General features: G+C 47.3%; 1 protein-coding gene and 1 non-coding gene across 6 annotated transcripts in view; both read right to left on the bottom strand.

The window, feature by feature from the left end:
• SRCAP (Snf2 related CREBBP activator protein) overlaps window positions 1-12,512 on the bottom strand; it is a 32,678-nt gene that overhangs the window by 13,924 nt on the left and 6,242 nt on the right. For 4 of the 5 annotated variants that reach the window (XM_029219485.1, XM_029219484.1, XM_029219483.1 and 1 more), the window contains exons 7-22: window positions 11,213-11,435; window positions 10,820-11,097; window positions 10,084-10,177; window positions 9,856-9,945; window positions 9,175-9,363; window positions 8,757-9,085; window positions 8,105-8,282; window positions 7,070-7,206; window positions 6,674-6,843; window positions 6,365-6,557; window positions 4,479-4,615; window positions 4,204-4,390; window positions 2,521-2,690; window positions 1,833-2,098; window positions 1,334-1,621; window positions 647-811 (exon numbers count right to left, since the gene is read on the bottom strand). In XM_029219485.1, coding sequence (XP_029075318.1) covers window positions 647-811; window positions 1,334-1,621; window positions 1,833-2,098; window positions 2,521-2,690; window positions 4,204-4,390; window positions 4,479-4,615; window positions 6,365-6,557; window positions 6,674-6,843; window positions 7,070-7,206; window positions 8,105-8,282; window positions 8,757-9,085; window positions 9,175-9,363; window positions 9,856-9,945; window positions 10,084-10,177; window positions 10,820-11,097; window positions 11,213-11,435 — 3,094 coding nt within the window. The remainder of the gene's footprint in view (window positions 1-646; window positions 812-1,333; window positions 1,622-1,832; window positions 2,099-2,520; window positions 2,691-4,203; window positions 4,391-4,478; window positions 4,616-6,364; window positions 6,558-6,673; window positions 6,844-7,069; window positions 7,207-8,104; window positions 8,283-8,756; window positions 9,086-9,174; window positions 9,364-9,855; window positions 9,946-10,083; window positions 10,178-10,819; window positions 11,098-11,212; window positions 11,436-12,512) is intronic. The other variant, XM_029219488.1, reaches the window with a different exon arrangement.
• LOC114895082 lies at window positions 10,268-10,398 on the bottom strand. The gene has a single exon (XR_003793395.1). It is a non-coding gene; the product is annotated as a small nucleolar RNA SNORA30/SNORA37 family (small nucleolar RNA).

Below are 12,512 nucleotides of genomic sequence, written 5' to 3'. Positions count from 1 at the left end.
AGAAAAGAAACAAGAGACCCAAAGGATGGAAGAAGTCCAAGGGCAGGAGAGGGTAGCAGACAGATATCAGAGATACTGGCAAAGGAAAACAACACTGAGGGAAGGCTAGAGAGACAGTAGCCCAGGGCATGCCTGGAAGGACCAAGGCCAGCAGGGCTAAGTAAGTAGGAAGGCCAGAAGCCTCACCCTGGTTAGCAGCAAGCGGAAGGCTGAGGCCAGTGGGGGCAGGGGTGGTGCTGGGGGTCGAAGAAGGCAGCACAGAGACAGGGGTAGGGCCAGGGGTCGGGGCCACGGCCTGGATGAGGGCCACATGGGCAGGCTGGCTGATGAGGTGGTGCTGCCCCCCTGCTGACACCAGGTGCACCACATTCCCTGGGTTAAGGGAAGAGAGAAAGAAAGAAAGAAGCAGCTATCAGCCGGAGGAGGGCAGAGGCAAGAGAAGAGAGAAAGAACGAAGAGGGAATAACTTCTCCAGAATAAACTCATACCTATCTTGATCAAAAGACCCCCTCCAACCATTCCCCTTGGCCCCACCCACCAAAAGGTAGGGAAAGAAACATAAAGGCTGACATCTGAAAAGAGCCACAAAAACAAAGGGACAAAGAGGAGGAGGAAAAAGGCAGGACAGGGGGTGGGTTTTACCTACTTTGCAGCGGGCGGGGCTGCCCCACAGCAAGCTGGCGCACCTGCGCACCAGTCAAAGTCAGCTTGTTGCCCTGGATTTGGAAGGTGAGAGGTTTGCTTCCCCCTGTACTAGCCACTGGCCGTTGTGCCAGTGAGGCTAACTGCCCGATGCTGACCACTTCACCTGCTATGAATAAAGAAGAGGCTTAATGTACATGGGGCTCACTCTGCTCAAACTCACTTCACAGACCTTCATGAGGCACAAGTCTCCAGTTTCTCCAACCCTCCCCCTCAACTTACCATGTTCCAATAAGCTTAGCCTCCACCTACAGCCTTTGAGCTTTTGACATGCTACTCCTTCCAATCCCACCTGTTTGCTTTGCAATCTCCTTTACATCCTCTAACAGCTTTCCACCATACTGAGCTAATCACCACCTGCCTCCTCTACACTGCCCTTTTACCCCAAATAATTTTCTACTGCTAGGCTTACCACTATTTATTCATCTATGGATCATCTCCCCAACTAGAGACTGTGAACTACTTGAGGGCTCTTACTTGATTATGAATTACCAATGCCTGGCAAAATACCTAATATATGTTAGCCACCATGATACACTCATGGTCCTGAGCTTTTCCTCTCCAGCTCCATGGCATGTAGGCTTTCCTCCCATCTCAAGTTCTTCACCCTCACAGAGCCCTGGGAACTTACAGGGCAGGCGAGCTTGCATATCGGGAGACAGGATGAGGCGCTGTGGAGCAGGAGTAGGAGCTGGCACTGCCGTGGTGGGAGCTGCGGCTGTGGTGGTACAGGTGGTGGTGACAGCAGCAGAAGGGAAGGTATAGCCTGGTGGCACGGTAAGGGGCTTCAACAGGCTGGAGGAGCCTGGGGGCGGGGCAGGGCTCAGGCGAACAGGAGCAGGTGGGGCTGGCTTCAAGGATAGGGTTGGCGTGGGAGGCCGTGAGGTCCCACTCAAGACCCCCAGAGGGGATGGCATCACTGTAAACACAAAGCAAACACCTGTCAGATAGACCTTGACTAAAGCCTCAGCCTGGTCCTAGAAACCTCCATACACAATCCCTTGTAGCCCATCAAACACCACACCCCTGTCTCCAACCCAGCTCCTCAAACACTAATTTCATTACTTCTCCCCCAATCTGAACAATCTGCCTGAAGTACCCCCCAGCATCCTGGCTCCCTTGGAACTCACCCTGGGGAAGAGGCCCACCGTTTGGCTGCAGTGGGGGCAAAAGAACAGGGCCAGGAGGCCGGGATGCCGAAATGAGTGGGGGCCCGGAAGGCGAGGCCGACACCATCAGTGGTGCTGGCAGCACTGGGGGGGTTGGGCCAGGGGTGGGCTGGGCTGAGAGCTCAGGGCCTGGAGGGGGTCGGACTGGGACAGGGCCCAGGGGAGTCCGTGGACTGTTCACCACCACCACTGTCCGGCCTTCTTGCTTGGGCATTGGCTGCAGCATCCTACAAGGAAAAAACAAGGGGATGGGTAGGGAAGGAGGGAGAGCGAAGAGTAGGAAAAGAAATTAATAAGGAAGATGAGGCAGAAAAACAGATTATAAAAGCAAAGGAGGGAAAGGTAAGACCCAATGGAGAAAGAGGGAAAGAAATCCGATAACCAAAAAGCACAAAGCAAAAAAAGAAAAAAGAAAAAGCACGAAGCAGAGAGAGGAGGGAGAAAAAAAAAAATCAGTGACAAACACAAGGGCCTCTCCCCAAACCATCTTCTGGTTATTCTATCCCCCAGTTCCTCCAAGTATTTTTCATCCATCTATATGAACATTCCAGCCTAGCCTCCAACTCTTACCTTTCCACCCCAATTCCCCCCAGCCAGCTGCAGCCACTTTTTTCTAGGAACCCACTTCCTTATTCCTCGGCCCTGGTACCTGTTGACCTTCATCTTGACTGGCTTGGGCCGGGGTGGGGGGTCTGGAGCAGTAGCCACCTCTAGCAGAACCCGGCGGGAAAGGCGGTGCTGGGGTAGAAATGTGTCGGCCTCATATCTAGAGACACGACCCTCCAGGCCAATGAGATCAAATCGACCCATGTCTATCCGCTGACATAAGAAGGAACACAAGAGCATAGTGTCAAAGGAGCCAATTTGGCAATGATTTCTTGGATATCACACCAAAAGCACAGACAACAAAAGAAAAAAACTGATAAATTAGACTGCATCAAAAGACACTATTAATAAAGTGAAAAGGCAACCCACAGATTAGGACCAAAATTATTTGCAAATCATGTATCTGGTAAGAGGCTAACATCCAGAACACACAAAGTCCTACAACTCAACAAAAAAAACAAACAATCCAATTTAAAAACTGGCGGGAATTTCCTGGCGGTCCAGTGGTTAGGACTCTGCACTTTCACTGCTGAGGGACCAGGTTCAAGCCCTGCTCGGGGAATTAAGATCCCACAGGCCCCACAGCGTGGCCAAAAGAAAAAATAAAAATAAAAATTGGCAAAGGTCTCAAACAGACATTTCTCCAGAGAAAATATACAATAAGCACGTGAAAAGATGTTCAACATCACTAATCATTAGGGAAATCAAAATCACAATGAGATACCACCTCACCTACTGAGACAGCCGTTATCAAAAACACAGAAAACATGTGTTGGCAATGATGTGGAGAACTCAGAACCTTTGCAAAATGCTGGTAGGAATGTAAAATAGTGCAGCTGCTATGGAAATCAGTATAGCGGTTGCTCAAAACATTAAAAATAGAATAATCATATGATGCAGCAATTCCATTTCTGGGTATATATACCCAGAAGAATTGCAAGTAGGGACTTAAACACACATTTGCACACCTATGCTCACAGCAGCATTATTCACAGTAACCAAAAGGTGGAAACAACTGCAGTGTCCACTGATGAACAGATAAACGTGGTATTTGTCTCTATGTATGTAAATGTATACATGTGCATACTCACATACATGTATACACATACACAAGAACATGTACAATAGAATATTACCCAACCAAGGAAATCCTTACACATGCTTGAAGACATTCTACTAAGTAAATATGCCAGTCACAAAAGGACAAATACTGTATGATCACACATACATGAAGTACCTAGAATAGTAAGTTTATAGAGACAGAAAGTAGAATGGTGGCTGCCAGGTGCTGGGAACAGAGGGAGAATGGGGAGTTATTATTTAATGGGTATGGAGTTTCAGTTTAGAAAGATGAAAAAATTTCTGAAGATGGATGATAGTGATGGCTGTACAACTATGTGAATGTACTTAGTGCCACTGTACCATATGCTTAGAAATAGTTAAAATATTTAAGCATTATTAACATGCCAAGCAATTCTAAAAATATTAACACAATTCTCACAAACATACTGCAGAATAGGCCTTATAACCCCAGTTTTGAAGGGCAAGCAAATTTAGGGTTAAAGGTTAATAATTAGCTTGCCCAAAGTGACACAGTTAGAAAACAATGAAACTGGAATAATGCTGAGGTGCCAGGGCAAGTAAGTATGCAAAAGGTCAGACTCCAGCATAAAGAAAAGAGGTGCAGGGTTGGGTAGGGCCAATAACCTTGGAGGCAACTGCTTACCTGGAGAGGGTGGACATCAGTGGCCCTTAGCACCAGAGAGGCGGTGCTGAAACAGATGCCTGGAGTGATGAAGGGGGAGGTAACGGGTCGAGGGTCAAACAGGTTTGGATGATTGCAGACTTTTCGAAGCTGCATCAAAATGTTGATGACGCTCATGAAATGACCCGTGGCTAGTGTCTCCTTAGTTCTGGGAGAAAGGAGAAATAAATGGGACATCTTGATAGTCACCTCCGCTCCACTGTAGGGTCCCAGGCCCACCCTCGGTCCTCCCTTACGTGGTCTGTGCCATGAAGTCATCATAGAGACAGCGCTGGCGCTTGGAGAGCCGGCAGCGGATAACATGCTCATATTTTTTGGGCATCTGCTTCTCAACATCCACCTTAACTCGGCGCAGCAAAAAAGGCCGCAAAACCTAAAAGCAAATAAGCAGGAGGCTGACAGGAGAACAGCGGGCACTATACCCCAGCCTAGACCAGCAGAGCGCTGGCTTAGCCCATCAGTAAACACTCATGGAGCCATGCAGCATGCCGGGAACCAATCACACAAAGGTGAATGAGATGCAAGCCCTCCTCTCAAGGAATTTATTATAATTAAAGAGACGAACATAAAGATAATACCACAACACAAGTGATAAAGAAGGCACTGAGGACAGAGCAACTAACTAAGCAGAAGGGATGAGTCAAACTACAGTTCCAAGGAGTAACTGTAAATTTACAAGATTGTGAAAGTAAATCCAGCCAAGAAGCTGAGAACAAATCTGTGGCACTGACAGCAGCATAGAAAACCAAAGACAAATCTGAGATCTCAGGAGATAAAATCTGATATGACACAGTCATCAAGTTGACATGGAAGAAGTGAAAAAAGAGAAAATAAAGAGATATAGTTTCACTAAATCTAGTGTGGTAATCATTTCATGATGTATATAAGTCAAATCATTATGTTGTACACCTTAAACTTATACAGTGCTATATGTCAATAATATCTCAATAAAATGGGAACAAATAATATTAAAAATATTTTAAAACTTTAAAAAGGAGGAAGTATAGTTAAGGAAGACATCTTGGTTTCTACTGATAGCTTGATTTACCAAACTGATGGTGTGACTGACCAAAATGGAGTAGAAATAATAGGCTATAAGGCTTGAGATGTTTGGCTTATAACAGAGTGAGTTCAAGAGGAACTTTCTGGCAGGGTAGGCGACAGCTGCCAAGGCAGGGCTGAGCCCCAGGGGCTAAGGAGAGAGGGAAGTGCCCCTTGCATTCCAAAAATGTCAGGCTGGAGGCACTAAGCTGAGAGGGAAATTTTTTTTTTTTTTTTTTTTTGCAGTACGCAGGCCTCTCACTGTTGTGGCCTCTCCCACTGCGGAGCACAGGCTCTGGACGCGCAGGCTCAGTGGCCATGGCTCACGGGCCCAGCCGCTCTGCGGCATGTGGGATCTTCCTGGACCAGGGCACGAACCCGTGTCCCCTGCATCGGCAGGCGGACTCTCAACCACTGCGCCACCAGGGAAGCCCTGAGAGGGAAATTTTTATTGTTTTCTGTATAAAAATGTCCATCAGATGGGGGTCAAAGGGGTTGGGGGCAGATAACAAAAATAAATAAATAAAATTTCAAAAACAGAGGAACTTTCAATTAAAGACATTATCAGAAATTTAAATACAGGTTGAGTGGTCTAGAGAGTCAAGGAATTATATAAATCAGTATGCCGATGAGATAAGTAAACTGGGTGACAAAAAAAAAGTAAAGATCAGAATGCTGAGAGATGTTATTTAAAAGCTGGACACTGGACAAAGGAAGAGGAGCCAGAGAAGACCAAAAATAAAAAAATTAAAAAAATTAAAGAAGAAAAGAAAAAGAGAACACAACAAAACTATGTAATTGTGGAAAGTCAGGTAAAGAGAAACCCAAGCCAGGAACTGATCAGCATTATCATTCTACTCAAAGAATAAAAGCAGAAATGCTACCATTAAAGAAAACAAGCAGAATAATGACTAAGATGGGGTCACTCAATCTGGCAATGAGTTAAGTCACTGGAACACTGCAGTTTGACAACTGGGTAATTCAGCCTAGCACTGACTTCCCTCTTCCTAAGGGTTTTCTGGGTATTGCCCTTAGTTCCTTGCCATTCCCAATGCCCTTGACAAACTGGTACAGGCCCTACCTTGTGAAGGCGTTTGACTAGACCTTCATTGTACTCTTGGCTGCCCTCAATCATGCCAGTTAGGGGATTAGAGAACCATTCTTTGAACTCGCGATGAGATTGGAAGACATGGGGCATCAAAAAGTGCATCAAGGACCACAGTTCCATGAGGCTGTTCTGCAAGGGTGTTCCTGTCAGGAGCAGGCGTCTCTGGCTGCAAAGAGACAGGGAATTACAGGGAGGATGGTGAGCAAAGTCCCAACTGTGCAAGAATCCCACCCGGCAGGCCAAGTCAACCCTCCCATGAATCTCAGACATCTCCATCTCCACCTGTTGAAGTTGAGCAATGACTGCCAGCGCTGAGACTTGAAGTTCTTGATGTTCTGAGCCTCATCCAGAATGAGATAGCGCCAGTTCTTGCGGCGGAAGGCCTGGTGGTCCTGCAGCACCAGCTTGTAAGATGTGATACACACATGGAAGGCATTGGGCTTGGTCCAGCCCTGCAGTACCAGGAGAAAGTAGCAGAAAGTGGGGTAAAAAGAAAGAGCAAAAAGAAGACATCCTAAGATCTTCAGGGGACAGAAATCATGTTGGGAGAAAGGAGAAAAGTCCCAGGAGCAGAATGGGGTAACAGAAAGGGAAGGGAAAGGAACTCATTTGAGGAAAGGGCCTAAAAGTATAGGAAACATCAACAGGGGAAGGGAGCAATCACATGGGGAAGCAAACCTGCCGCTTGAGCTTCCTCTCCTTCTGGGCTCCATAGTAAGTAAGGATTTTAAAGCTGGGGCACCAACGTTTCAGCTCCATCTCCCAGTTCAACATCACGCTGGTGGGGACAATGATCAAATGGGGACCCCAGTTACCTGTTTAGCGAAAAGAATGAGAGAGGTACAACACGGTGACTGCAGTTAATAATACTGTATTGCACATGTGAAATTACTAAGAGTAAATCTTAAAAGTTCTCACCACAGGAAAAAACAAAATGTTTTGTACCTATGTATGATGATGGACCTTAACTAGTCTTACTATGATGATCATTCTGCAGTGTATACACATACCAAATCTTTATACTGTACATCTGAAATATAGTGTTAAATGTTAATTATACCTCAGTTTTAAAAAATAAAGTAAGATTTGGAGAGATCTGGGGCAGAGGAATTTTAAAAAAGATGAGAGATGGTAAGGAAATACAAACTTTGGGGTTCTGGAACTCAGGTATAAAACCCTGACGATTCTGTCCTAATGGCCCTTCCTAAGAATCCTAGCACCATAATACAAATGAACTTATTTACAAAACAGAAACAGACGTACAGACACAGAAAACAAAATTATGGTTACCCAAAGGGAAAGGAGAGAAGGGATAAATTAGGCGTATGGGAATGACACATACACACTACTACATGTAAAATAGATTAAAAAAATTTACTACATAGCACAGGGAATTACATTCAATATCTTACAATAACCAAAAAGGAAAAGAATCTGAAAAAGAACATATACATACATACGCATAACCAAATCACTTTGCTGTACCCCCTGAAACTAACCGAAAATTGTAAGTCAACTAAGTCAAAATTTGGGGGGGGGGGGGTTGGGGAATCCTAGTGCCTACAATGAGCTCTCTATACAGTTATTGACCAGAGTCAATGAAGCTACTTATCAGCAAGAGACTGTTTCACCATGCTACAGCTGAAGTCATTAAATAAGCTTCCCAGGAAATTGGCCAAGGGAGACCCAAGAAAAAGGGCCCAGCCTAGTTACCTTTCTCACAGGCCAAGTGGGCAAGCAGGGAAATGGTCTGGATCGTCTTGCCTAGCCCCATCTCATCAGCAAGAATGCCATTAAGCTTCTTCTCATACATAGTAACCAGCCAGTCCAGCCCAATGTGTTGGTACTCCCGGAGCTGGCCCCGTAGGAGCAGGGGGATGGGTGTCTTCACCTAGTAGGTAGGAGGAGAGGTAACACAATGGAATTGAGGAATCTGTCACTGAGAAACAGGACACTCAAGATATGAGAAAGCAGGGGCTTCCCTGGTGGCGCAGTGGTTAAGAATCCACCTGCCAATGCAGGGGACACGGGTTCGAGCCCTGGTCTGGGAAGATCCCACATGCCATGGAGCAACGAAGCCAGTGTGCCACAACTACTGAGCCTGCACTCTAGAGCCCGCCAGCCACAACTACTGAGCCCAAGTGCCACAACCACTGAAGCCCGCATGCCTAGAGCCCATGCTCCACAACGAGAGAAGCCACCGCAATGAGAAGCCCCCACACCACAACAAAGAGTAGCCCCTACTCGCCGCAACAAGAGAAAGCCTGCATGCAGCAATGAAGACCCTAGGCAGCCAAAAATAAATAAATAAATAAATTTATTTTAAAAAAGATATGAGAAAGCAGAAGCTTGGGCCTGGAAATACCTGGGTAGTGGCCAAGGTATAACCCTTGGGCTGGAGACTTTCAGCTGCTGCAGCGATGTCAGTAATTTCTTTCTTAGGGCCTAGAGTGGTGGTGGGCCCTGGGGTGGGAGGTCCACTGCCTCCATCTGCCTCACTCTGCTCTTCGTCCCTGGCAAGCAAGTACTCCACCCCAAAGTCATCATCTTCCTCCTCTTCCTCATCTGCTTGGCTCTGTGACTGGGACTCCTCAGATTCCTCAGACTCAGATTCCTCCGATTCCGAACTCCCGCTTGTCTCTTCCTCTTCTGAATGCTCATCTTCCTCATCCTCACTCTGTTCCTCAGCAGAGTCTAAAGCACAAGATCAAGGCTTAGTGTTCACCATACCTACTCCTCCAGTCTTGCCCTCCCCAGCTCTTGCCTCATGACCACACATTCACCTGACTGACTGCTACTATCCTCTTGAGTAGCCTCCTCAGCTTCTGTGGCCGCCTCTGGTTCACAGTCAGAGCTGTTAGCCTCAACTTCATCTTCATCTTCCTCTTCACTACTCCCAGAACCTGGGGCAGAGGCATCAGAGGCATAGGCTCCTGCGTACTGCTGCAGTAGCTCCTCCACAGACAGCTCACCTGGAAGAGAAGTGAAGGATAAGCCTTTACATGCTTCACGGGGAAGAAGGGGAGGTCTGAGTGGTACCAGTTCATTTTACCTCAGCTTCTACAGACACTGCCAGGCCCAGGTCTGAAGGGAGGCCAAAGAGTTTACTTTCAGCAGCAGCTGTTTTCAGCCAAGCCCCGTAACGTGGGCTAGAACTGTGGATGGTCCTGCCTTCCATTGGGAAGGACGGCATCAAGCCGAGGAACCTCCCCTTTAAGGTTCAGATCAAACATGGACACTATCCTCTTCCAATAGTTCTTCCCTCCACTCAGCTCTCACATCACTTTGTTCAAACTTCCATCATAACCAATCATAATTTTCTACTTATAACCATCTATAAATCTGTCTCTGTCATTAGATCTGGAGTATCTCCAGAAAGGATAAGAGTGTCTTATTCATTTCTTTATCTCTGGCATTCTGCACAGAGACACCAAGTGGGTACTCAGTAAAATGTCTGGTGTCACCTTCTCGAGCCAACTCGCTCAGCTCCATGGCATGATCCACCTCCCCTTCCAACTGCTCCTCAGCTGCTATGGTATCCTCTTCATCCTCCGCTAGGAAAGAGAATGAACCAAGATCAGCGGGGACAGAGGCTCAGAACACAGTCCAAGTGGAAGAGGTGAGAAAGTCTGAAATATTAGGTCCAGACAATTTAAGGGGTAAGAGGCAACAGGACTGAGAACAGGCCTGACCTTCATCTTCATTGGCAGCAAACTCTTCATCATCCTCATCTGGATGCCAAGGCTGTTTGTTGCGCTGTGTGACAGAGGAGGGCGGGGGCTTTACCTGTTTGGCAGAGGATGAAAAAGGAGAAGGCCTATGGTTAGAGCAGCAAGAGAAAGACACAACGTTGAATAAGATGTCACAGAATAGTCTCTCTGTCCCACTGAGTGACAGTTGCCAATGACACCGTCCCAGAGCAAGGATACAACCAAGGGTTTTCAATTTCAGTACCAGCTACCAAATCCTGGCCCCACTGCCCGGGGGAGGACCTGTGAAAGTGCTAGAAGAGAAACACAGGCCCCCAACACCAACCCCATGCAGTCGGACACATGGAAAAACAAAAAGCTTAGGTCCAGAAGAGACTTCAAGGTTACCATCTCAGCTCCGAACCTACAAACCAGCAAGTGAGTATTAGGGCCATTTCACAGAAGTGACAAGGACCAAAGTAAGTTTTTTTTCAAGCTCACACAGCAATTCTAAGAGTACAGTACACTCTTCCACACATCAGAAACCTGGCCATCTCACACTGTAACTTGCCCCAAACCCAGGTTCTTTCCTATCCAACCTCAAATGAGAGCCCAACTGCTCAGACCACGGAGGACTCCTAAAAACCACAACCAACCTCATAGACCGGAAGAACTCAGTCCTTAAGGCTCTCCCTCTGCTCCCACTCTGAACCCACCTTCTATCCCCTTCTGCCCATACCTTCAACACCTGAGAGGACTCTTCTTCACCACCTTCTTCAGGCCCATCTCGGGTGTCACTATCATGAGATGAGGGGGTTCTTGAGGGGCTGGAAGGCCCTCCTAGCAGCTGAGGGGGGAGGGAACGGAGCAGCTCTTCCAGTGGCAGTTCTCCCTCACGTCGAAGTAGCTCAATCTCACGCCTCTGGGTCTCTGCATCATTGCCTTCCTGTTGTTCTTCAACCTCAATCGTCTCCTCATCATCCTCTTCCTCCTCCTCTTGGGGTTGGAAGTCCCCATCTATAGCAGGAGAACAAGGTCACAAAGTCCACGGGGCCCTGCAAGCCACAGGGTGGGTTTTCAGCTCTGGAAAGGGTACATGAGGAAGAGTAACAGAGCTAAAGAGGACACACACCTTCATCATCCATCCGGGAAACTGGGGGTGGAGGACTAGAGGCAGCTGAGGAAGAGCCAAGGCAAGGGGAGGAACCAGCTTTGCTGGAGGTTAGTGGCTGGCTGAGGCTCTGAGACAGAAGGTCTGAGTACTTTTCAGTTTGCCCCACGATGAAGTCCAGGTGCAGGTCCAGGGCTTTTTTCCGCTTTTCCTCAAGCCGGGACTGTTGTTTGAATTGCACCACCTGACACAAGCATGAAATGGAGGGATCACCAAGATAATCTTTTACTCATGTATTCTTACTCAACATTTAGGGAAGCCTCCACTATGCTAGGCCCTGGGCTGGCTTTTCAGGAGGGAAGAGCTAAATGACCTTAAGGGTGCTTCTGAGGAAAGCAGAAAGGAAGCACAGAACAGAGAAGAGCCAGCTTAGTCTCTGGCAGTGGGGAAAGACTTACAAATGTATCTGGAGCTGAATCTTAAAGATTAAGTAGGTGTTCCCTAAGTGAAGATGAGGAAAAAGGCATCCCCTGCAGCAGAAAAAGCACGTGTAAATGGCCACGGACATACAAGAGAATGTTTGAAGTGGAAAGAAGAAAAGGGGGCTTCCCTGGTGGCGCAGTGGTTGAGAGTCCGCCTGCCGATGCAGGGGACACGGGTTCGTGCCCCGGTCCGGGAAGATCCCACATGCTGCGGAGCGGCTGGGCCCGTGAGCCATGGCCACTGAGCCTGCGCTCCGCAACGGGAGAGGCCACAACAGTGAGAGGCCCGCGTACCATAAAGAAAGAAAAGAAAAGGAACTGGCAGAATACAAGAATGAAAATATAGACAGAAGCCAGGTAATACTTAAGAAATAATTACAGGGACTTCCCTGGTGGTCCAGTGGTAAAGAATCCCCCTTACAATGCAGGGGACATGGGTTCGATCCCTGGTTGGGGAACTAAGATCCCACATGCCGTGGTTCAACTAAGTCCACGCACCATGACTACTGAGCTCGCACGCCTCAATGACAGAGCCCATGTGCTGCAAACTACAGAGCCCATGTTCCCTGGAGCCCGGGCGCCACAACTAGAGAGAGAAAACCCACACGTCACAACTAGAGAGAAGCTCACACACCGCAACTAGAGAGAAGCCTGTGCACCACAACGAAGACCCTGACACAGCCCAAAAAGATAAAAAAAAATAAACAAAATAACATTAAAAAAAAAGAAACAATTACAACTTAATAAATGAGAACAATTCAGTTAACGAGAACTTTGATGGTATTTAAGCAGGTAAATGGCACACACGTGAAAAAGCATGCTGAACGGGCTGCAAAGGA

The sequence above is a fragment of the Monodon monoceros genome, unplaced genomic scaffold, assembly GCF_005190385.1.
Source record: "Monodon monoceros isolate NGI ecotype Baffin Bay Population unplaced genomic scaffold, NGI_Narwhal_1 Super_Scaffold_13, whole genome shotgun sequence".
NCBI classification, from domain to species: Eukaryota; Metazoa; Chordata; class Mammalia; order Artiodactyla; family Monodontidae; genus Monodon; species Monodon monoceros.
Note: the sequence above shows the minus strand (reverse complement) of the source record. Positions and strands in the feature narration are given on the sequence as shown.